General features: G+C 35.8%; 1 protein-coding gene across 3 annotated transcripts in view; it reads left to right on the forward strand.

Moving 5' to 3' along the window:
• The window catches only part of ATRNL1 (attractin like 1), a 524,212-nt gene that overhangs the window by 52,616 nt on the left and 444,921 nt on the right, over positions 1 to 26,675 (forward strand). For all 3 annotated transcript variants that reach the window (XM_064464229.1, XM_064464230.1, XM_064464227.1), the window contains exons 6-8: positions 9,257 to 9,431; positions 10,588 to 10,675; positions 22,923 to 23,178. In XM_064464229.1, the coding sequence (XP_064320299.1) occupies positions 9,257 to 9,431; positions 10,588 to 10,675; positions 22,923 to 23,178 (519 nt within the window). The remainder of the gene's footprint in view (positions 1 to 9,256; positions 9,432 to 10,587; positions 10,676 to 22,922; positions 23,179 to 26,675) is intronic.

Consider the following 26,675-nt stretch of genomic DNA (forward strand, 5'->3'; position numbering starts at 1 on the left):
GTGTTAAATGGGCAATCTTCGGACATGCTGAAGATATTGCTGACTACTAAGAATGTGTTATATGCTTTTTGAAGGTAACTTTATAGGTCTTGTTGCTAGGGGTGTTCTTTGATTTCTTCAAGAAACTTGGTTTAATATCACGTAAAGGAAATAACTAGCCTGCCACATTAAATAGGTTAAACTGTTTTACAGAGGGAATTAAAAACATAGCTTCTTGTAAAATACGCAGTAGTCAAGTAATTAATTGGAGAATTTTCCAGCGACCATTTTTTTTGTCTGGTAAACAACATTTTTATAGAGGATCTCAATTATTATGTATATTTTTTCCTGATAAAATTTTCAGGTAAGTTAATAAGATTCATGGTGTGGTAAAGGAAGGAAGCTTCATTTTAAAGAGCTGTAAATCATCCAGTCCAAAGTCATAATTTAGAAAATTGTGTTAATATCACTTAATGTAAAATGATCCAGGAACAAAGACACAGGCTGCATTGGCAAATGAAAAGCTGTCTTAGAAAGAGATTGTTAAAAGACTTGGAAATCACTATAGGTGATAATTTTCACATGAGGAATTTTGAGTAGAGAGCACATGACCCTTTTGCTGAGATAGGCATTTCGGAGATAACGTTGGATTATAGTGCCCAGTTTGGGGATCGGCACTTTAGGGAGGAGTGTGAATACTAGCGAGAACTCATGCCACAAAATGGATATGCTTACTAGGAAACAGTCCTGAGGAGAAGATCTAGGAGTTAGCGGTGACTCTAACAGTAAGTGGGAGTCCTCGCGGGAAGCTCCTGCACAGACATGACATCTCCCTGATCCAGGTGTTGTGGGGATGCTCTTGGGGCTGGTACCTTTCACACTGCATGCAGAAAGGAAAACAGAGTTGAAGACTCTATTGAATTTAAGAGAAACTTTATTGGTACTTTACTCATTGAACATCAGTACTACAAGTGAAAAGGCGATCTAATAGGGAGGAATTACAGAGTGTGTTTATGTTAGTCTTTAAGAGGATCAGTAGGGTGCCTTCAAAGCATATCTGATCTTCCATGTGTACTGTGTTTTGGCTTGCATTGTGAGGTGGTTTGAAAACACAGGAACTGCATTCCTTTTAGATGAAACTACGCCAGAAGGTGAGCTCCAGGGCTGCGCATAATGCGCACCAGCCACAAACAGGCACTCAGTCCTAGGGATCAGATCTAGTCCAAAGTTAAAACACCAATAAAAATTCTGGGATGTGTATCATCAGTTGTTTCTCCCTACAGATCTGCTCCTAGCAGATAGAGATGTAGCAGAAGAACATATTCTGAAACTAAACTAATTAACTTTGAAATAAGTCTATTAGGAATTCAGGCAGCTTGGATTTTATAACATCTCTCTGGGAAAAAAAAGCCTTTATGTAAGGAGAAATGTAAACAATGAAAGTGTAAGAGGAGTGCTATGACAGCTGCACTGTAAAGGTCAGTATTTTGTCTTGCTCATTAGTATGGTGAGTTGCTGATTGAGTATGGCCAGAACTACTATGTCAACGTGTGTCTGTACTTGACTTAGATTATCCTGAAAGGACTAACCAGAGTTGAGTTTGTTCTGACTGCCTCAGTGGAAGGCTTTGAGGTCATACTTTCTTGTTTGGCCTGCCTTATTCCTCAACGCTGAGATTTAGCAAAGCTGTGCTTGGGCGGTGGTGGTTGATTGAAACCGATGGAGGAGAGGTTTGAGGTGTGAGCTCAGGCAGTGGCAGTTGAAATGCAGCGCTGGAAGAAGCTCGTGTCAAACGCTGAGAGATTTGAAATCTGAGATTTTTGCCTGTTGTGCCTGGATGTTTTTGAACAGAAAGCACACAAGTAAGTATTTTCAGAGAAGAGGACCTATGATGTAACGTTTGCATTGGGCAAACCTGGTTTTGGAAGGAAAAAGAAAAAATAGAGGCAGGTGTTTTACCACTGTTCTACCCTGTGATAATCCCCTCTTTGTCCAGATTTCACTTTTCAGGTTTTCTCCTGGCCAAGTATCAATTCAGTCATAAGAAACTGAAGTTTTAGAGTCTGGGAAATATCCTGTTAAATATTTGTGCATTAATACTATATATGCACATAAAAACACAAACTGAAGGAATCATTTTGTCCCTCAATTTTAAGTTAAAATCCAGTTTCTGCATTCCGTATTTGTAAATTTCATTATCTGTGTCATAGAAATTAGATTTAAGGGAATTTTGAATGTATGGAATTCGTAGGTAGGAATTGACTTAGCATGAATGATTATTTCATATATACTGGAAACATGTTATTAGTTTTATGTTCAGATTGAATTTAATAGTATGTCAAGCATCTTTGGAGGACTTTGTCCAATTTGTAAACAAAATATAGCTATCATAATTAGAAATGTAGTGTCTGAAAATTCTGTGTCCTTATTGCAAAAGAAAGAACATCCTAGTTAAATGAAGAGTCAACTTCAGTTTTAAATACCGTTGTGACATCATCTGATTAGTGAAAGCAGGTTTAGTACAATTAATTGGTTTCATTTTGATAAATGGTTGGCTGCATTAAAATGGTTGATAATGCTCTGTATGTGCAGTTAGGCTGAGATTTAGGGAGTCCTCTACTATTCATGAGTTAATGAAAAATCTAATCCATTTAAAATAAATATATGACCTTCTAAATATTTATTTAAAATTTACGCACATAAATGTAGCGAGGTAGAACATGCAAACACTTGATTAAACCAATGAACAAACGCAATACTATATCCTGAACACAAGAAGGGGATAGTGCTGATCTCCTTGATAACGAGCTAAATTAAGTTTCTTCCCTTATCTGTAGCACCCTTAAGAATAGGAAGAAAGTGATTCAGGCAGCTCAGAACTTGTTAGCACGGTTTCAGCAGTGTGTAAAGATCTAGGCCATAATTTGGGGAAAGAAAGAAATAAACATGGTGTGATTGAATAGTGACACAGTTGAAATGTGGATTTATCAATGTAGTTCATACTAAAATGATTTCCAAGATAATTGACAAGAAAAAGCAATATATTTTGCGTGAACCTCAGCATTTGATGATAGCAAAGCACTGAAACTGAAGAAGTCAGGGAATACCTCAGGGAACAGTAAGGGGAACACAGCTTGTTTATGTGAAATGTGAGCGGGTGTGCTGGACTAGTAACTTAGGATGGGAAGATCAGTACTACTTAAAGACTGACCTTGGGACTGGTCTCAGGACTGATCTCATTACATAAGTTTTATAATTTACTCATAAGACTGCTAATGAAATCTGGTAATATAAATGTGGGAGTTTCTTTAAATATGAAGAAGGACCAGAATATCCTGCAAAAAAGGGCTAGAGTTATGTGTAGGATGCAATTACTTCAGTATAAATTGTAAATCCATACATTTAGGAACTAAGAGTAAGAATTTGTTTTATAATCCTGGATTGAAGTGTGGAAGGTGACATGGGAGAAAACTTTCTTGTTTATCTCAATTAGAATATGAACTAAATATTCTTAATTTTATATTCTCTAGGAAATATAGGCTGTAAAATGACAAGTGCACTTGCAGGATGATCAGTCACCAAACCTACAGTTAAATAATGAAAACATTAGTACCATGGGTACTGTCAGCTACTGCAAATCTGAAAAGTCCCTGTTTCTTTTAGTAAGCAAGAAGCAAAAACATTTTTTTGTTTACTATTAAGATGACAAATTTTATCCAGAGAGTTAACGAAGAGTATACTCCTGCTCAGTCATGAAAGACTAGGAAGGCTTTTCATACAATGTGCTTTTAGTAAAGACTGTGTGGTGTCAGGCCTTATTCTTCTGTACCAACCTAGCTGATCTTGAGTTTGAGACCTGAAATCAGTTAAAGGGTGCTGCTGAGGCAGGCAGTGCAGCCCTTTTGGCTTGCCTGCTCAGACTTACCCTGCAGATCCGCCAAGGCCAGATTGCCCTTGGATGATCCACTCTTCCTGGCTGAGGAAAGGAATGGGGCTGAATAATAGCAACCAGATGGCATTTCAAGAACTGCATCAGCCTCTGTGCGTTAGCATTTCTGAGTATTTCATTCATGGAGGAGGCTGAGTCCTGGCACAGCTTGCTACCATGCTGCTTTAGCTGGAGACCTATCCAGGATCTTTCTGCCTACCATTAAGTCTCATTTGGAGCAAGACTATTTGCAGGATGGGGGAAATAATTGCATCCTGCTGTGCAGTGGCAGTGTTGGAATACGTGAATGCACCTACTATTAGAGTGCTGGTGAGCCATTCTTGAATGACATTTATCTTTCCATTTGCACAGCAGCTTTGTATTTTTATGCAGTTACTGTCTCATCACTTTCCTGTAAGAAAGTTGATTTACTGCTTTGTAAAACTTCCAATACAATTTTTATTGAAAGTATATTCAGATATATCTCTCTCCTCAAAAATATTTTTCATAATCTCAAATTCATAATCATATGAAGATTTTATTGGGTACTTGAGAGTAGTAATGTTGAGTTAGTATTTGTGGTGGTTGAAAAATTCTGTTAAAGCAATAATTTTCAACTCAAATGATCAGATGTCAAATAAACATGAAATAAATAGCAACAAATACTTTATTTAAATAATTTTATTGGATTGTATGAAAAACAGGGCTGTGACATTTATATTCAACTCATCAATTTTTTTTTTTTTTCCTGTGATCCCAAAGGAAAAGATTAGGGTTGAAGACAGTAGATGGTGTTTTCTCATTAGGTGGAAATTGATCTTATGACTTGAACTACTGGAACAGACCGTTACTTTTTGCAGTTCATGAGACTCCTCAATAAATAGAAATTAGATTCATTCTCTTGTGTTGTGTGGGTAAAAAGCTTTTTAAACCTATAGAATTTTTCCTACCTTCGAGGATAACGTAATTGACTTCCAATTCAGGTTTATAAAGTTGTTTGCTGTTTTTAAAGCTTTTATTTTTATTTCCCCCAGTGGATTGAGTGACACATTAAGAAGATTAGAAAGAAATCAAATTTTAAATAAATGGAGAATAAAATCATATTTGCATAAAAAATAATAAAACATATTTTTCATTTTCTCTGTTCTGTAGCTGTAGTGGTCTCTGCACAAAAGGCATGTATTTAGTGAATGATGTTTCTGAAGAGAAAATGTATTTATGCTGTAATAATGGTGATGTTTCATGGTGTATGTATTTAAGTAGGAAAATCTGTAAATTACTTTTTTAAGTCCTGCACTTACCTTACCTTTATAAGGCAATAACCACATAAAAGCATTAGCTCTTTAAATGATATTTCAGTGGAAGTCAATATTATTCTATTGCTCTGGGTGTTTTCAACTATATATCCCATTTTTGTACTGATTGACACATACTGTGATAACAACATTAATGTTTTACACTTTCACTGAAGAGGCAGTCCTGGCCACGCGGTCTCGGTTGTGTTGGCACAGCCATGTGTATGTGGGCAAGGTGAAACCTATAAGGGAATACATCCAGATCAAAAGCTAGCCTAGCTGAAAATAAAAGCCAGTTTTAACCTGGGTGCATTCCCTCATCTGGTTCATGGTGCAGCCATGTGAAAACTGGTACCAGTAGTGATGATAGCTGAAGAGTAAGGAGTGAGGGGAGGCCAGGGGTGCCTCTCCTGGTAGCAGTGTCAACTGATGTCACTTCAGTGCATGTGTGATTCATGCACAGTGTTGATTGATGTGTTCTTTGAAGAAAACCTGCTGCTTTCAAGCTCCTGAGTTCAGGTGTGTCTCCTTAGAATATGTCCTTCCTCCATGCTAGAACAAGACCTGGGTACATGGTGTTTCTGTCTCACCTTTCCTGTTGTACAGTGTAGACCAACAATGAAGCACTGAGGCTGTAAGGAAGTTACCCGCGACATTCTTTGTCATGGATCTGGTTAACAGTGTTATTAAGATTTTTTGCATTGTTAACTTCGTATAAAAAGTTTTCGCTTGTCCTCATTTTTAATACAATCATCTACATATATTTTGGATTTGCTATATGAATTCTTGCACTTCCCTGTCTCCAGAAATGAAAATCTCAAATCAATTGTCATCGAGTAGTTTGTGTGGTTTATTCACTATTTGCCACTAGGGGACACTGTTGACCACTACATCACTGTGCAAGAATGGTAGCTGTAATAAAAGGCATAAATGTGTTTTTATTTCCTGACTGGAGGCACCCTTTTCGTAACTCTAAGCTCTTCCCTGATCAAAGAATACTTAGCCAATTGTTTAATTTTAATCTAAAAGTGCTTAAAAGTGTGTTTCTTGCATTTATTTACCAAATCAGAATCTTGCAGAGGTTACAATTCTAGTGTAGTATCTATTATTAATGCTTAAGAAATAATATACTGAATTGTTCATACTCTCCTTAGACCTCATTCAAATACCATTAATCTTTTCTGGGTAAAAGGTATAATGAGCAATGGGAATCGAGTGTCTTCATCATTTAACGAATGGAGGGCAATTTGGACACAAGTGGCCATTATTCTTCTGTAGACTACTAGGAAGAGTTGACAGCTGGTTAGGTACAGATATTTCCCTGCTCATTGTGCATAAGAAGTAGTTGTAACTAGTTGCCCCCAAAAATGATAATACACATTGGAAAAAAGTAATCTTCCCGCCCCTTGAAGGATAATATCTTTCAAAATTATGAACTTGATGTAAATTACTTACTTAGTTTATTTAGTAAACTTCAGCAGCTCTCTCTTCTAAATGATTGTCCCGTCTCTCCTTGACTCAGTGTAAACTTTGCATGCAGAGCATCATTTGTTGGGGTTCCTTGCCAAAGAGGTGTGATACTTTTTGCGTGGAGAACTGTCTCCTCTTGTTTATTTTGAACACGACTTCTTCAAGCTGTGTTTGATAAATCTTAGTTCTTATATTCACAGAGATTGTAGACTCTTCATATCCACCTTATTTACTTATCACTTATTTTATAGACAGTCATCATTCACTTCCAAATTTTCTTTTTTTTTTCCAACTGAAAGAGTCCTAGCCAACTTAATATTTCTAGTTGCAGAAGCCATTCTATTCCTTTGAACATTATTACTCTCCAGTGAACAGCCTCCAGCTCTATTCTGTCTCCTTTTTGAGTAGGACACACAGTTTTCTAAGTGTAGGCAAACTGCTGATTTATACTGCGGCGTAACAGCGCGCTCTGTTCCTAACATATTTGCCTTTTTTGACCGTTGCTGAGTGTTGAGGTGATATTTTAATGTTATCTTAAGATGATACTTTATGACTGACTAGTCATGGTTAGCTAAGAGGCTATTTTCTTTTTATTTAAACTAGAACATAGCTTACATAGTTTTAAATTTATCAACATTGAATTCCATGTGTAATTTTATAGCTCGGTCACACAGACAAGAATTTGTTCTTCAAACCTGATCTTACTCTTTTTGCCCTCCAGTAATTGCCTTTATCAGCAAACTTTCTTCACTGCTCATCCCCTTCCAGGATCATTGATGTGTATGTTGAATACAATGGGTACCAGCAGAAATCCTTGTGGGACTCCACGGGTCACCTCCCTCCCTTTAAGAAGTGGCTATTTACTCCAGTCTACTATTTCTTACTATTTCTTATTATATCTTAGTCAATTCTGTAGTCATTCAAAGGCCTTCATTCTCTGGCTACAACAGTCAAATCTCCTTAAAAGTCTTTGGTCAGGAATTTTGTTCAAAGCCTTGAAAACCCATGTCAGTGTATCAATTGGATCACCTCATCTTCAAAGAACTTTAGGAAGTTTGGAAGACAGGCCTTCTCTTTATGAAAGCTATACTGATTTTTGAGAGTAAATGGTGTAGATAGCAATTATCTATCTATTGACTAATTCTGTCCATTCTTATAGCTTCTGCTGATTTGTCTGGTAGAAGCAGGAGTATTAGCAGGCTAGTAATTTCCCAGATGTTCCCTGGAACCTTTTTAAATAATTGATGTAATATGTGACATTTGGGATGCAGAGTAGGTTTCCCCCCACCCCCGTGTGTTTGCTTTTTGCTTTTTCTGAGGGTGGTGATTTTTATTTATCTATTTATTTATTGAGCATGTTATAATTCCATTTCCAAAGGAGGTTATGCCCAGTCTAACTTCAACAGCTCTGTTTTTTTTCTTGTAATGTCCAGTAGCTGGAGGGAAGGATTTACCCCACTTAAGGCTGAGAGGGACATAATGTCGCTTATAGTATCAGTATCAAATTACAGAAATAATTTGGCTGTTGTACAATATCTGTATGCCACCACTGATGATAAAAATTTCAGTTCCATTATTGATAATGCTTAAAGTGGAACATATTGGTGTCCGAAAAATTCAGTGCTCCCTATCTAGAAATAAAGCCAGTCAGTATGATGTACAGTCACTGACAAGAGGCAAATAGTGCATGTGCTGTTTGGTGGTTTGTTTGTTTTGGTTTGGTGGTTTGTATGTTTGTTTCAGTTTGTGGTTTTCTTTTTTTTTTTTTTGTTTAAGCAAAGTTCTGAATATATCCAGGTTTTAGATAACAAGGTTTTGAAGTTCTTCCAACTTCTAGAACATAAAGTAATGATGAAGAGATCACATTTTGGTTATTGCAGAACAAATGAAAATGAAATATTTCTGCTATTCATGATTGTAATAATAATATAACTTAAAAATAATGCATTTTGCTTTTTCTTATTTAGCAAAAAATGGCTAAAATATATTCTGAAATAATACATAACTGAGTTTTGTTAGTTTTGTAGAACAATCTACAGAATTTTATAAAAATTAAATATTCAAATAATTGTTTTTGTAAAGTACTCTTGAAAGGCAATGCAGAATGGAATTGGCAAAGGGCAAATTTTGATTCCTGATATTTAATATAGTATAATCTATATTGTAACTTAATTTACTGTAATGTCATTTGCTTTGATATAATCTTACTCTGGTTGGTTCGAGTGCTGTATAGCTTTTCCCCAGAGGTAACATGCAGTGTATACTGTGCTACACATTTTAGACCTGTACAACAGCTAAAAATATGATGCATCACACCTTTCAATTCATGACTTGTACAGTATGTTTTCTGAGAAGAATGCAGAAATGTATCATTATTTGAGCTAAGCTAAACCTTTCAATTTGACTGACGTCCCTTTTCGTCAAGATTTTTTGTTGAGCATCTGTTAAACATAAAAGTGTATACTGTATTTTATCAGAATGAGCAATCCTGACGTCTGTAATTAAGCCTGCCCTGTCTCTGCTTTATTGGCTTTAACGTCCCTGTCTAACAGATTGTCAAATTGCATGTTTGTTTACCAAACAGGTCCAGATTGTTCTTTAAATGTCCCTTCCACTGAGTCTTACTGGATTCTTCCAAACGTAAAGCCGTTCAGCCCTTCTGTGGGCCGGGCTTCCCATAAGGCAGTCCTCCACGGGAAATTTATGTGGGTGATTGGTGGATACACCTTTAACTACAGTTCATTCCAAATGGTGTTGAAGTAAGTGATTTCTCCTTTGTCATACCCCTTCTGATGTGGCTTTGGGAAAAGTGATCTTAGTAGGGAGGTAGCTTCCATCCTGCAATTTAACTGAAAGTTTTATATGCTTTTAGATTCTTTAATGGTGTTACTTTCTGCTTGTAATTTTCTTATGATTAAAAAAAAAGGAAATATGGGTAATATCGATCTATATGTGATACTAACGTGTAATTTCTTGTTCTGTGAAAACTGTTGCTATACTTTGCTTCAAAGCATAAAAATGTTTGTAGTGATAAAACAGTAAAAGAAATCCATGTACTGATATTTTCAGATAGTTCATCTAGAATGTTATTAGCATTATTGAAGTGAACTTATTCTAGGAGACTTGTATTTAATGCATGCCCTCAGCCTGTTGGTGCTCTGCCAGTTGGGTTAGGCAGGTCATCCATATTTTACTACTTTGTATTTATGAGAGTTTGTATGGTGACTTCTATATATGTACAGGACCTAAATGTGGTAAATGGAAGTATTAGGATATGTTTATTAACATGTTTACTCTATCTTTAACTGGCTCTTGTTTCCTTCCACACCTTTGCAATCATCTAAACCAAATCCCATCACCTTTGGTGATTTCCTTTTCTCTCTCTGTCTTCTTATTTTTACCTCTCTTACCTTGTGTTTTAATCAATTAATGGGCTAACTGCTAATGAAAACTTAACAGAAATTAAAATCAACCATGCAGCTGAGAGGAATCTCAGCAATAAGTTTTCAAAGTAGTGCAAAAGATTGTGGTGTAAGCAGTTTCTAGTGGGGTGTGCGGTTTTTTTTCTTTTGTGTGTGTGTGTGACTGACAACAGTGAGCCTAGCAATCTAGTTTCATAACTTTCATGTAATTCTGGTGATTTTTTTATTACAGCCCTATTTTCTGAGATTGCTGATGGGTCCCTGAAAGAGCTGCTTCTGTTTCCATTGATGAGCATTTAGTACACTGTCACTAGTTACTACACTTGTAACAACAGAAGCGATCACGTTACTGCAGCTAACAAATTACCGTGTCAGATAAACAACAGTGACTGATCAAGTGTGCACGCTTTGCCAAACAGAAGTTAGTTCAAACGTACAAAAGTCCCTATTTCTCTGCAGGTAGAAAATGTTTACTTTTCTATTTCTCTTCTAGCTACAATTTGGAAAGCAGTATATGGAATGTTGTACCTGTATCCAAAGGGCCACTCCAGAGATATGGACACACTCTTGCTTTATATCAGGTTTGGACTCTTCAGCATCCAATTTAATTAATTTCTTTGTGTGTGCTGTTAACAATCTTAAAATGATTCATCATGAACATAGATTTTTGAGGATAATTTTATTTCTAGTCCCTGAGCATTTTGCATTAGTGTTTTTTTTCCAGTACTTAGATCTATTGCACAGTCTTTTCCCAAATACTGTGCAATAGATCTCAGTCACTTAGTAGGTGACCCTAAGGCTCAAAGCTAAACCAACCAATAAAAGGGAGCTGATAGGACTGGAACTGCGGTAAGGGAAGGCGAGCTGGGAGACAAGGGTGACTCCAGCACAGGCAGTGCCCTCGCTGACCAGGCACCACCCCCAGGGGCTGAGCCCAGCATGCAGAGCCGGGTGCTGGAAGCAGGGTCCTTTGACAGCCCCAGACATGGCAAGCAATGACTCCTATCCAGGGAGTCCAGTCAGGAGCAAAAGGAGGCAGGGCCAGAGAGGGGACTGGACAGAAGGCTACAACACACGCCTGAGTGGTCCATCCAGGAATCAAGCTACCTACAGCGCAGGTCCAGCTCCATCAGGAGGCAGGATCGCAGGCAGGTAAGACTGAGGGCCCATGGCTGAGCCCTGGGGGAGGCTCGTCAGGGCCATTAAGGCCTGCTAATGACCTACCGAAAGGCTATGATAGTAAGAAATAAATTTTTATTTGTTTTATTATTTTTAGTAAAGAAGCAGACCAGTATTAAAATACAAACTGTTGTTCTATAATATTGTTGTACTGTAAGTTGAAATAAATGTGAACTACTGGCAGGTTTTCTTCTACCGGTATCATGTAGTGTGCATGCTGCTCTATTGAAAGCACTTGTAAAGGTTTATTTCACTTAAAAAAAAAAAACAAAAAACAAACCAAAAAACCTAAACCAAACAAACATAAAACCACTAAAAAACCCACCACACACACACAAAAGCGCAAAACAAACCCAACAAAAACCCAGGATTCTTTACACTGAGAGAATATTTATTTAAATAATTTTAAATAAATTTTAAATAAATAATTTAGAAATTATTTAACAAAAATGTTAATTCATTGATTTTTGGCTAGTGTTAGTCATGTCTCCACAATATAAAGGGCCAAAAGTGAATGCAGTGCAGAAATCAGCCTTGTACAGATGATGGCAAACTTGTTAACTGTGATGGAGAAATATAAAATTTATATCCCAAATTTTCGTAAGACACCTCTGGTAGGAATTAACAAAAAAAGATTGCATCCAGTCAGACCAGAGTGTTCATCTAGCCTGGTAACATGTCTTTAATAATGAGTAACAGTGAATGCCTAGGAAAGAATATGAGAAAAAATGACAGGAACGTATAGAAGTTTCCTCAGAATACTGTCCTGGTCCACATATGGGATTTTCTAAGACAGGATAGTATTTTTGTGGAAAGATTATAAATCTGTGTTTATTTTTTCCAAATTTTTGGATGATATATTTATTTTAGCTTTGAGACCATCCTGTGCCTAAGAACCCCACTGTATTTTGTGAAGTAAAAACACCTTTTGGGAAACCGGTACTAGCTGGTTTAATTTTGATAATCCCTACTCCTTACACTATTTTCCATTTATTTTCTCTGTACCACTCATGATTTCCTGTAAGTCCATCATATCCTCTCTCTACCATTTCTTTTTCATGCTGAAAATTCGTTGCTTTTTTAGTAATCCTCTGGAAGGAAGCTATTTTATACCTTAGCTAACATTGTGTAATTGCCTCTACCTCTTCTAGTTCTGTGTCATCCCTTCTGAGATAGGGGGAATCGCAGCTTTTAGTGTATTGGTACCTCAGAGATTGAAGTCATAGAATTAAGGGTCTAATTCTTTCCTATTAATCCGTAATGGTATTTTAGCTTTTTTTTAAAATCTACTGTTGGCTTTGAACTTGTATTTTCACAGAACTATCAGTTACAACCTCAAGATCTCATTTAGTCAATTCAAAACCCACCACCCTATGTCCAGACTTAAAATTGTTTTTATTCGTATGCATTACTTCATGCTTTTATCTACGTGAACTTTTATTTGCCCTCTTATTTGTCCTTGTATTGCACATTCAGTATTACAAGATTCTTCTGCTGTTCTTTGCTTTTCACCCTTGTCTCAGCTATTTTGAGTAACATAGTATTGTCAAGAAAATATTACCGTTTTTCCATTCATCCCTGTGCCAGATTGTTTTTGAGTATGTTGAACAAACAAATCCCGGTTGTAGATCTTTGTGGACACCACTAATGTTCACTTCTTAAATGAATAGAGGGAATTATTTTTTTCTTTCCCCCAAACTTTTCTTTATCAAATTGTTTACCCTTGTGTCAGTGCCCTGCTCGTCCCAGAGCAGCTTAGTTTCTTTAAGGTATGAGGAACGGTATCAAGCATCTTTTGCAAATTCCAGGTAACTGTATCAACCAGACTTTTGATTCCTTCAGGAAAATCCAGTGGATTGCAAGATATAACTTGAGTTTTCAAATGTTGTTAGACTTTTCCCCAGTCTGTCTGTCTTATCTATGTGTTCACTGAATTCTGTCCTTTCTGTCTGTTGCTTTTCAGTCTCTTAGTACTGACACGTTTGTAAGGAGGGAGTTACACACTACAGACGGGTCAGATGTTTTGTTCTTAAATTCCTTCAGAACTGATCTTCCTGGTGACTTGTTGCTGATTATTTTGTCAATTTTGGTGTTTTTTTTTTTTTTTTTTTTTTTTTTTTTACTGTAACCTTCTGTATTACTTTCTGCTGTGGAAATACCTGTAAAATCTACCATGAAGAACTCGCATGGGGAAATTAAGTTCATTTTATTGCTATGGTGTTATCTTCTCAGGATACTCCTTCAGAGTGTTGGCACCATAAATTATCTAGTTGGCTGTATTTCTAATGCATTTGAAAAATGATGTATTAGTACTTTATATAAAATTTTGCAGGCAGGTCATTAAACCGTTGCATGGCTTGCCTTTGTGTGTCCCTGCACTTTAATCTGCTGGAGTTTTTGAACCTTTATTTTGAAGTACACTTTTTCTTCTAACTTTCTCCATTATCCTCCTGTTAATCTAAGTTTTATTTATTTTGTTATTTGTAATAGGAAATGTTGGATTTTTTGTGTGATCTGAGCAGATGTCCTTAAAGTGTCTTCATATTGTCATTACAGATTTTACCCTTTCAGCTGTGCCTTTTGGTTTCTTTTTGTGATTGGTCTTCCTTTTATATAGTGCTCCTTTTGCAGTTAAGCAGAATCGTAGGAGTGGGTGGATTTCCTGTTTGGGTGTGGTGGGTTTTTTTTGGGTGTGGGGTTTTTTTCTTTTGCATTTGTTGCTCTTCCAGAGATGTTGAATTAATATTGTAGAGGTGTTTTTCAGTAGTAGTATGAACTAGATTCTGTGCATGCCCTAACATCAACTCAAAAATTGCTTTTCTTCTTGGCAGTTCCCTGATTCATTTCTAATGTATTATCTGTTCTTTGAAAGGTCAGATCTTTCTGACCAGTATCTTTAGTTATTACAGTTCTTGTAGAATGTGGACCTTTTAGTTGAGAAACAGTCATGTAATGTACCATTTAGCCGTTCAGAATAAAGGCTTAAAATATCATTTAACCTTTTTATTTGACAGTGCCAATGTTTTTCTGAGATATTCCAGACTAAAGGGTAGCCATTTTAGAGATACTTTTACCAGCAAATATTAAATACAATAGACCTGTGTTAATTCAGAGGTCTTCTTGGACTTCGGTGAGGAAATGCAACTGTTGTTAATATTAATGAAAGCTACAAGCCAGTGTGTAGTGAAGAAGCTGTTTCTGTTGTCAAAGGCACAGGTTAATTAGTAATTAGAATTCTCTAAGAATGAACATAGCACTACTCATCAAATAATTAACTAATATGTTGCTTGTACTAGTGATTATGTCAAGTGTCAAAAATTATATGGCCCAAAAGGAGCTGATCATGTAAGCTGAAGAAATTTCAAGTGAAAAAGTACCTCCTTTTGAAATAAGTTCTTAAATTAACTTGTTAGGATAAACTTTTGATATTTTTCCTTTCAGATATTCAATCTCTTGAAAAAAAACCAGAAAAATAATTTAGTGTGAAGAGTAGTAGAACATAGTACCTAGAGATGGCACCTTTGAGCTGTGTTTTGACCTGTATACTAGTCAGTGTGTAACATTTCCTTTATAGCTGAGAGAAAAAATATCCACAGAGAAGAAATTAGATTAAGTTTTTGACTTGAGCTCCTGAGATTTCAAAGCCTAGCGCTAGACTGGAGTGAGAGCACAGAGCTTGTATTGCCTGATTGTGGTGCAAGGTAAATTGAAGCTATATAATTGACTCTGTGGAGAATGAAATAAGTTCCTGTGCCCATTTCCCTCAGAAAGCTTCTTTAGTTAAAATTGAAGTACTGTACTTCTTTATTCTGAAGAAAAAGTATCCGAAGACTCCCACTGATGTATAGTTATAACAAGTGACTAAGACTTTTAATGCATCTATAGAGGAGAGAGTATTAAAGTGTTCTTGCTTTTAGACCAACTAAACTGTTAGTGCCTCTTCAGCCTGGTTATTGGAAGGGCGCTACCTATATCTGTTAGCAGTTGGTTCTCCTGTATCTCAAAGATTATATATAGTTCCTGGCATCTTGATACTGAAAAAACGTCAACATACTTCGAAATTATTCATATAAGAAATAGGATTATAGAGAGACTGGAGGAAATGGCTTGTGAGGTTTTTAAAGTAGGTACATGTAGCTTTGCTAAATGGTGACTACATAGGGAGTTAGGCAATAAATTGAAAAATACTAGATCCCTGGAATAAGGTAGGAAAGGAGTTGCATATGGGGTGAGTATGCGGTCACTGCTGGAAGTTTACCTGGTAGCGAGCTTGTGGTTGAATCACAGAATTTGGCCTCATAATTAAACTGTTGCTAGCAGTCCCAAGATAGTGGAAGGATGACTGGGCATTGAGATTTGTTTCCTTTGAAAATGGCTATAGGAATGAAGCAAACAGGCAGGCTAAAATAATAGTAATCGTGAAGATGTTTTCCGGTATACGGACCATTTTATATGTAGTCAAATTTAATTTGACTCACTTGAGTTTTATGAACGTTACTTCCAATTTTAAAGCTTTATTAAAAAAGGGTAATTGTTCTGATTGCTTTTTCAAATGAATTGATATTGCTGTTTGGTCTGTATATCTCTTCTGGTATTTTTTAAATTAGTCTAACCAAAAGCTAGCATTAACAAAACAAAAGAAAGAGTAAAAACTTTTTGTTCTTTAATATGAGTGAGACAAAATCACCAATTGGTTTCTTGTTATTCTTTTGTATGTCTATTTTCATTGTCTGTTGTAGTGTAATTTGGAACAGCACTAGGAATCTCAAAGTCTTTTGTAACTATTCTGTTAATAATTATTAGCAGGTTGTAGCACCAAGCTGCATAGTTTTATTATTTTCTGACTTTAAATTGCATCTTGGACACAATTTGATTTCTAATTCTGATTTGCGGACCTCAGAAGCGTATGAGAAGTAGGTTAGATGAGCTGTCATATGCTTTTTGAACTTAGTCTAGGTAAAAGCCCATTCAGAATTCTTCTTCAGTTCAGTGGACCTTACTCATCAAGAGATTGGTTCCTTTATGTAAAAGTGTGATATTTTTCATTCCTTGTTTCAACATTATGTTCCAACTGGTTTGAAAGTCGAAGTCTAAGCAGGACCGATTTTTATGTCTAGCAGATCTAAAAGTAGATGCCTAGTTAATACTTTCTTATGCAGTCTCCATTACTTATTCCTTCTTTCCAGTATGTTTAATCCAAATATTAAATGTACAAAAGAACAGACTGACATCTCTGCTAAAATCCCAGCTTATACCTTCAGCAGTTTTAAAGCTCTGTTCACACAGTTTTATTTTCTTGCTTTTCTTCAGCCTAGTTTTCTGTAGATGTAGGAATGTTTATGCAAAGACGTAAATCTCAAATTTTGCTTTTTTGCCAAAAGCACACTACCTTATTTTCCTGTCATATATTTGGAATATCACTGTAGTCCAGAGGAAAAAAAAAAATATTGGCTTTTAAGGTACATAAGAACCGACTTAAGTGAATTAATACCTTTAACTGTAGCCAGCAACATTGTGGAAAACTGGAAATAATGAGGCAATAAAGTGCCAGCACTCTTGATTAGGCTAATCTCGTGACATACAAATTGCTGCAGTATGTTCTGTCTGGAACTTGAATTTGGTCCTGTTGGGAAGCTTAGGTTATAATATGCTCCTTGTGTAACTTAGCAGGTTCTTATTCAATGAGGCTATAGTTCCACAATAATAAAGTAGGCTGTAGGAGGAAGAGTAAAGTGAGGACTTCTTTCCAGTCTACCAGTCCTGATCTAATGGGAGGATCATGGGATCGAGCAGAGATGTTGATTGTTCATTTTTTTCCTTTTTGATATAACACATAAAAGAATGTTCTTGATGTTTTGACCACATTAAAAGAGGTGGTGGTCTGGGGGAAGGAAGAGGAGGTATTAGACAGGCCTAAACCAGGTGGCACATATTGAATGCAGGAAACAGGCTTGTTATGGATGAGTTATTTATTGCCAGATGACTTTTTTTGAGTCTTACTTATATTTTACTTTAAGAAATTTCTGGAATTTTTTTTCATGTGCAGATTTGACTCAACTTCTAGACATTTCAGGTTAGCATAGAGAACAAAAGTTTTGATGAACTTTTGAGTCCTGTTAGTTTACATAAAGTTAATTTATATACTAATGCATGGGTGCAGTCTAAGGGAGGAAACCAGACTGATAGTCTTGTTTCAAGAAAATGGAGAATGGCTGTTCTTCATGTGATTTGTGAATGGCATTCCTTCGGCCAAATTTTCAGGAACAGATTTGGACCTATATAAGAATTAAGTCACAAAACTTGTTTGAGAGAGAACCTTTTCTGTGCAGCTATGATATGGTTAAGAAATACAAAATGGAAAAATTTGGTTATTTTAACATGATCAATTTACTTCCATTTCATTAGAAATGGGTTATAAATTACCCCCTTATGCATTTCATTTACACTTTTTTTTTTTTTTGTGGTGACTACCAGATAAGATTCTTTGGGAATGCAGGCAGGATTTGCATAACAGTGTAGCAGTCCCACCTACAGCCAGAACAGCTGATAAGTATTGTTCTGTTAGGAAAAAAGAAAAATTGCAAAGTCTAAAAGAATAAAAATGTAAGTTGTAGAAAAGTCTTGAATTACTGCATTTATATGAAAAGTAAAATCAATATTAACACTGAGATATGCTGTAGGGAAGAGAGCCCGTCCAATGTCAAAGGAACTAATGATTTTGGCCCAGTTTGTTCAGGATTTGTTGTGAAGCATGTAGAAGAGTTGCTCTGGTCTGTCGTACAGTTTGTTGACTGGGTCTTATCAGACAAGTGGGTGCTCTTACCTGCTTTTTTTGGTGATCTTGTCAAGTAACTTCCTTGCTCTGTTTTAGTTTTTTCTCACTGTAAAATCCTTCTCTGAAGTGATTCAAAGTCTTGTTAAAACTACTATGCAAAAGCAGATGATAATGGTGGGGCATGATTTTTCAGGAATTACCAAGTACATGGCCTTGGAAACCAGGAACACAAGGCAGTTGAAGTAAAGCATACTGGGTCACTGGTCATTTTTGCAATTTTTTATCTTTATACCTCTCTTAAAAATAAGTATTAATTTACCTATTTTGTGGAAATTCTGTGGGTTACTTTGTCAGTTTTTATGAAACTTCAAATGCACAAATCACCATGGGACTTTATGATTACTCACTTAAAGGAGGATTTATTTTTTATTTGGAGCCTTTATTAATTTACAGAAATTAGTGCTTTCATGTAGATCCTGACTTTGTTACTGTAACTCTAAGGATAAATGCACATTGAAAAATTTTGGGTTTTTTCCAGCTCCTAAAAGAATTTTGCCCATAAATTATAAAGTTCAGACTGCTAAGCCAATTGCCATTTGTTTACCAGAACTCTGTTTTCCCTGTGTTGCCTGTTTAGATATTAATGATTATCCAATGAATTATTTTTGTTATTGTTTGTATTAGAGAATTAAACAAGGGAGAGGCTCTCCAGAGATGTGCCTATATCATCTTGACCAGCCTTTCCACTCAGAGCATGGTCAACTACAGCAGGTTGCTCCAGACTTCTTCCAGCTGGGTTTTGAATATCTCCAAGGATACTCAGTTCCACGTCTCTGAGCAACCTGCTCCAGTCTTTAACCATCCTCACTGCAAAAAGTGTGTTTTCTTACATTTGAATTGGATTTCTTCTAATTCAGTTTGTGCCCATCATCTGTTGTCTGTTCACTGGCTTCAATGAGACAAGCCTGGCTCCCTCTTTTTTACCCTCTACCACCAGGTATTTAATTTTATTTGAATTATTTGGTTATTTAGAAAAGACACATTCTCCAAAGATGCCAATGACATCAATAAGGTGAAGAAGTTAAGAGGAATTTTACTGCCTTAAATGGTCTTAATTTCTACAGCAGGCTTTCCAAATTGTGACAGTTTACTTCGAGTTCTTCTCCTGTATTTGAGTTACTCTGTTTCCATTTCTACCAGTGGAAAAGTGTGTGTCAGTCATTGCGCTGTAAGAGAAACACCAGGTCAAATGAATATTTTCTTCTCTTGAGAAATGTGATTTAACTGTTTTGTTCGAATCCTTGCTTTGGTTCTATGATTCCTGCCTTCTGCTCTTATCCTCTCTGCCCAATTCGTACAGTCAACTATTTACAGACCATATACCTTTTGTCATATTTCTTTACCATTATGGTTCATCAACATTTTTGTACTGAAATAATTTTCTCAGGGAAAAAAGCTGATTTGAGAAAATGGAAATATCTATGGGAAAGCTTTTCTGTTCCATTGAAACTAAGAGGAGCTATACTAGCTGCTTTCTTGGCTGGCACCTGAACAGTTGCCAAGAAATCAGTTGATGTGATCTGTAGGTGGGAAAGTCATGAATGAGCGAGCTGCCTACCTGCTTGGTTTACAGCAAGAAATGTCTCATTTCTGCTGGAATTCCCTACTGAGCAGGAGCTTGAATTACAAGTTTAATATACAGTTTATTTTTATATACTTCAGTCTGCTTATGGTGGTATTCATATGACATTTTCATTGAAAAAAACCACAAGATTTTTAAAGGTTTATGTAACTACTTAGATAACTTTATTCATGTGAAGTAACAGATCTAAAATGTCCAAGGTTAATTTATTTAGTAAATACCTCCACTATCTGCCACTGCGATTAAAAGTGTTGCTTTTGATATGTGGTATCAAAACTTAAAGTATGAGTGTGTTGGAGACCTTGTGTCTTCTTGGTGCTTATCTGCCTGTTTTGTTATCTGCTCCTTGCTGCCTCTTGACCTTGTCCCTCCTCCAGGCTGAAGAGTACAACTTTTAACATCTTCCATCTGGGACAAATTCTTGAAACTTTTTTCCTCACTAATTGCACAAAGACTCTCAGTTTTATACTTTTTTTGTTGTCATTGTTTTTCATCTCATTCCTGTTGTGGTATGCTATCTTATTATAAATATATCTAGTATGCTTTATTCATTAGTGTACTAGCACTCTTGAAGCTCTGTATCTTACGTATTGTGTCTGTCAGAAAGCCTCACCTTTCGCATGTACCTTGATTTATATTTAGTTTATAATTAAGTTACAAAGGTAGTGTAAGTCTACAAGGGGATTCCTTCTTTTCTTTCACAATCTTTAGGCTGCTGAGGATGATTTACACTTGCACCCTTCCTACAATGTCTTCCTGATTAGGCTTTCCAGATAAATTTCTGCCGTTATGTGCCCAGGACATTGGTGTTTGTCCTGTATAACTGTGCATGTAACACTTTTTTTTTTTTTTAGTCTTTATTTCTTATACAGACTTTGGTCTGTAAGCCTTCCTTTCTCCACGTTCAGCTGATCATCACTAACTTTTAAGTGTTTTTCAGCAGCACTAGGAGCTGCTTAATCTCAGAAGTAGCCCTGAGCGAAGCCTAGTTAAATCTGTTTTTGTGCTTGATAAAGTAGTTGTCATGACCTTCTTGTCTTTTTCTCTGTGAATAGTCTTGTGTACAGGATCTGCTGTGTCATTTATAAAGATCGCTCCTCACAGAAGTGTTCTTTAATCTGAACTTTGAATCATTTAAGCAGAACTGTGAGGAGGACTCTCTTACGGTCAAATGTCTGAGTAATTGTTTCAAAGTTCATGCAGCTCTTCAGGTCACCTTTTTCACTTTTTTTTTTTTCCTGTAGTGCCTTTCCTCACTGTCAGAAACCTTTTTTTTTTTTTTTTCAAATACTGTTATACAGCACCTGCAACTCTCTAATTAGCTTCCTCTTTCTGCTGTATTCTGTTAGCTGCATTTAAAAATAAGTAAATAAATACTCTATTATGTTAACAATGCTGATTTGCCTTTTGAAACTGATGTAGCAGTGTAATGAATAAGCCATAAACAATCCTTTTCAGAAGAATATTTGTTCAAGCCATTCCTTTGGATCAGTGCACGGCCTCCTTCCAGCTTTTGTGGGTCTCTACCAAGCTCTCTGAAATGTTGTTTCATTTTATAGGAAAAGAATGGGTTCAGAAATAGATATCTAATCCTACTAATTCCTGTTGAAGAACGTGAATGTCTGTTGTTCAAACACCACCAGTCTAAACTAATCAGTAACACAGAGTATCATTGCATAGAAGCAACTTTAAATTCTAAATCCAGAAATGTTTACCTGCCTCAAATGAAAATATAGTTGAAAATCCTGCATAAATTTCAAGTGTAGTCTTGAAGACAGGTCAGACAGTTTTAGTTATTTACTGACTAATCTCTCTGAGTAATAAGGAAGTTTTTCTTGTGCTCCTGGACCCTGTTTACCATTAACCATGGCTATGTAGGCAGCATCATAACCCACTCAAGCCTTTGTTTTGCTGGACTAAATAGACTGTCATTCTGCTGATCATCTATATTTTAAATTCCTGCCAGTCTGAATTCATCTTTCTTGGCATGTATGATGATAATAGTATGCCATTTACATTTCATTTTAGATCCCATCAGCTCCTTCTACAATAAGTCTGAAATATCTGCATTCTGCATGCTTGATGCAAACTTCTATTAGGTAGTTTCTTTATATTCTAGCCTCTTTTTCTGAGGCTCAGTGTTCCATGCCAAGCAAAGCTTTGTCACATGGGCCAAGCCTGCAGCTTTCTTTCTTTTTTTTTTTTTTTTTTTTAATCCAGGTAAACTGGAATTTAAGGTAAACCCTAGAATATTACATTTCAATCTGTAGAAGACAACTGTAGAAACACCATGCAGATGGGGTGATGAGTGTATGTGGTTCTGGGGTGATGAGTGTATGTGGTTCTGGGGTGATGAGTGTATGTGGTTCTGTGTTGCTTTTTTTTGTTTGAGTTTTTTTTTTTCTTCTGCCCTGGGTACACTGTCCTTGAGCCAGTCTATGAAGCCAACAAGCTGGAATTTCTTCTGTGGCTTTTTATGCCTTGGTTTGCTACTCTAGATGGAGTTTGAGGTTTAGTAGGATTTCCTTTCAGTCAATGTTTAAGTAAATCATTCATTACTTAGCAAAACAGATGGCATTGCTGCTTGAGATATGTGGTTCATGAAGACTGGAAAATCTGTTGTGCATCGTTTTTTAAGAACTCAAAGTACCTCTCTATGGGATTTGATCTTGGCAAATGTGCCCAAGTTATCCTGTTCACACACTGTCCCTTTTCTTTGGGCTCTGATGACTGAAGTTTCTCAGGACCTAAGTTACTTTGCTATTATGAGAGAAAGTGCTCTCTCATGCACATGCTGAATGAAATCCCCATAGACTGAGTATCTGGAAAATAACATTTTAGTTCTGTGAACTGTTCCTTAAGAAAACAATATAATATCCTTTGTTTAGTTTTTTTTTTCTAATAGAATGCTGCAGTGTGAATTAGAAGAGCCACGTAATTAAAGTTTTTCTGCTTGAAGTAATCCGTTTGAGATTCATTTTGGTGTCATTTTCACGGCTGGGTTTATTTTTCAGAGAAATAGTCTCCTTATCATTGTTGGTTTAGTTTAAATATCATTGTCTGGGATTAGTGTCTGATAGTCAGCTGGTTAATGTAGTATTAGTTAAATGTGAAGATGTAAATCAGACTGTTCAGTTATGAAATATTACACAGCACAGAAGTATGCACTTCAGATGTTACCTTTCTGTAATCTATTATTTGCTTTATCTTTTCTCCCTTCTTACTTTTACAGGAAGACATCTACATGTATGGAGGCAAAATTGAAACAAATAATGGCAATGTTACTGATGAGCTGTGGATTTTCAACATACACAGTCAAACATGGAGTACCAGAACTCCTGCAGTTCTCGTACATGGCCAACAATATGCTGTGGAAGGTCATTCAGCCCACATAGTAGAGCTGGACAGCAGAGATGTGGTTATGATTATCATTTTTGGATACTCTGCCATATATGGTTACACCAGCATTGTGCAAGAATACTACATCAGTAAGTCACTTACAAATAATTTTTATCATGTAATGATAAAAGTCAGGATTGTTTTTGAAGTGAAGAACACTCTTGTTTTCAGAAATAAAAACATGTATTTTTCAAAATAAATAAAACCTCATCTTTTCCTTCAAATTTTTTAGATCTTATTAAGCAGTAATGTTTCATACATGTTTGGGGTATAATGGATTTGACTATGTGTTATTATGTACATGGCTGTGATACTCTAAACGGGGTAAAGTTTGAAACCAGGAATTCCGCACAGTGGTTATGGCTGTGTTGAAACTGTTTTTACCAGGCTTACTGTTTTTACCACAGAGTAGACAGAGTAAAATACAATAAGTAGGGCAAAACAGAATACAATGAACAGCGCCTACTGCAATAATTTAGTTATTTTGATGGTTCTTTAGTGTTGCTGTAATATTTTAAATCTAATTTTTGAAATGTAATAACTTAGTTCAGCATTGTATATAGGGTTCTCTCTAAAGTGTATACTTGTTGCTGCTAGAGGAAATAAGAAAATTAACATTAATTTTTGTAAATAACCTGCCACATCTGTCTGGGATTTCCCTTGCAAACTGCCAAGCTTTTCTTAGAGGTGATTTTTAAATGCTAGAATAAAATAAAACAACATTTTTAAAAAATTTTTATTTTATACATGATATATTTGAGATTATTTCAATAGAATAAACATGAAAATCTACATCTTCTGATACATTTTTAGGAATATTTATATGTGCACTACTTCAAATTATATCTGCTCTTTCTTTTTTAGAATCCTCTTTTTTTGAATAGAATTTTCTGAGTCCCTTAGTTATTTAAGCAATCACAGACTGCATAATACATAATTTCAAAGTAACATATGTATGTTAAGGCATAATAAATTGTTCCGTTTTACTCTTTTTGCATGTATGCATATGTGTATAACCACTGTTTAAGCAGATTTGTAGGGCAGAGAAATCCTTCCAAAACTTAGAGGGTTCTTATGCTTCCTGGTGGTGTTGTTGAAATTTTAAACAATGTCGAACAAGGATAGAAGAGAATGGGAATAAAAGGAAGAGCACCATGATGTGCTGTAGCCGCATGGAAAATTTTGGTTGAACTGTATAAAACTAGTATAAAACTCTGGTCTTGGAATGATGTTTCACAATGATATTCTAAGATTTGTTAAGTATTAAAGGCCAATTTTTATGAAAATCTTAATTTCTGAGCGTTTTCAACCAACAAGAGAGATTTTTTTTTTTTTAAGATAAAAATAAGTTCCAGTTTTCTGCATGCTTATTCGCTCTAATGTCTATCAGAACTTTGAATTTTTGCTTCTTCACATGCTGCTTATTTAGTCTGGAGTAGAAGTACCGGTGTTATCCTCACTTATTATTGTGGTTAGTTTAATTATGGAGAGGGAAATTAAAAGGATGAGGAGTACATGATACACTTCGTAGTGTAAAATTATCTGTCTGGTGGATTTTATTGCTGGCCTTATAGTTGAAATGTACAACTTTTTCCTATTTTAAATTTTTGTAATGTTAAAGCTATATTTTTTGAGGATTAATAAAACAGACTATAACTAAGCATATGAAAAACAAACAAAGCAAAAAAACCCCAAACCTTTCATACCATGACGATAAGCTTTGAGTAGGAGAAAGTACTTATTTCTCTGGCACTTATGGGTCTGAATTGTTCTCAGGTTTTTATGTCTCCTTTCTGAGACTATAACTTTATCACATACTAGTGAGAAATTCAGTTTGTTAGAGAAAGTATGCTTCCCTTGCATCAAATATAAAGTAAACTTCTAACAATATAGGGTATTACTGTGGAAACCCATTGAAGTCAGTAAGTCTTTGCAGAACGTGGTCTATGTGCTGTAACTGAACCATTTCTGCTGTGGATAATTCTCATGTTTCATTTTGCCTCATTGAATCTCCCTCCTTCCTCTCCCTACTAAGTTAAATTAATTTTGTGGCAGAATTTCCTGAATTTTATGTCAGCTGTAATATTTATCTGCAGTTTTGCAGCTGTAGCATCATTTTTAACCATAAAATTCCAGATGGCAGTTTGAACTAAGAATGACTAAATTTTTTGGGACTTCAGCAGCTCGGAATCCAAACGTAAAAGACCTAGGAAGTGGTAGAAGTATTGCGGTGAACCCAGCTGAATAGGAAACAAAATTTGTTATAAAAAAAGGCTTCTGCTGTTATGGAAAAAAAATTAGAGTCCCATTTTCTCTCTCTCTGCTTGCTTTTAAAACTTACAGTGTCTTAACATTTCAAATTGTACTGCTTTGTTCTTTTGAAATGTTATCAGCCATGGCTTTTAGTTGTAAAGAAGGCTATTTTTCAAGCATGTACCAGATGCCTACTGAAAGAGGCAGCTTACCCTTTGGTTCATATAAATTGAGACCTCTAGTGATCTAGTTCTGTTAATTAACTTTGATTAACTTAGCACCAGGATTCCACTTATTAAAGCCTTTTTTAGTTACTGTGACCCTGGTTTCCATGGGGTCTGGGTCAAGAAACATCTAAAGAAGTTCAAATTGTGGATTCCCTGGCTTCCCACATAGGTATGCAGTTCTTACTAACAAAATGTGAATGAAATGTGTGCATGGTCTGAAGATTTTTCTGACTTTGATTAGTGAAGAAAGTAATTTCTATCAAAGTCAAATACATTCTGGAAAAATTGGACATGGTTTTCAGGCAGAATTTCACCATGCAAGAGCACATGAATTAATTTCTTCTCTAAAGGTATGGTGGTTGTTGCAGGAACAAAAAAAGCTTCCTGTTGTCCTTTCTTGCTATAGCTAGACTTACGACTTCAGAGGAACCAATAAATCCTGGTATAGGGATTATGTGAATGATTTTACTAACTTGAACCATAAAGCTTTTCCTGGGTTACTCCCCAGGGAAATTTATTTCCCTTTAGGTTAGCAATACCTCATAAACCTTCTAAGAATCTCAATGTGAGTCTCAAGGTGAATATAATAATGGTGTTTTGTTTTAGCTGAGGTTTATAAAAGCTCCTTATATATTAAGAAACTTCTGAATAAGTCTTTTGTGATTTTATTTTATTTTTTTAGAAGACAGATTTGTTTGGGTTATCAGCACATTGTGTTGGTTTTTAGGCTGAATTCGTTTGACTTTAGAAGTAGGTTATACGTTTCTTTGGATTAAAAATGTTTCTTTGAAATAGTATTAAAAGAAATGGCCTTATGATGTAACATATGTTTCCTCTTTTTGTAAGTTACCGTAATGTTCATGGTTGCTAGGAAAATTTTAATGTCTGTCACTGCAATGAAATGAAGATGGCACACTGAGGTGCTTCTTGGACATTTTGTTCTTTTTACCTAATCTGTTTGAAGGCTGTATTGTGATAAGGAGACATCAGGGCAATGTATCTACCTTTCCCTGGATTTTTTAAGTGGATTTATTACTCCATATTAAAAAAACAAAAACCACAAAAAAACCCCCCAAAAACCAAAAAAACCAAACCTAGCAAAAAAC

Source organism: Phalacrocorax carbo, chromosome 12 (genome assembly GCF_963921805.1).
Source record: "Phalacrocorax carbo chromosome 12, bPhaCar2.1, whole genome shotgun sequence".
In the NCBI taxonomy this organism is placed as follows: domain Eukaryota; kingdom Metazoa; phylum Chordata; class Aves; order Suliformes; family Phalacrocoracidae; genus Phalacrocorax; species Phalacrocorax carbo.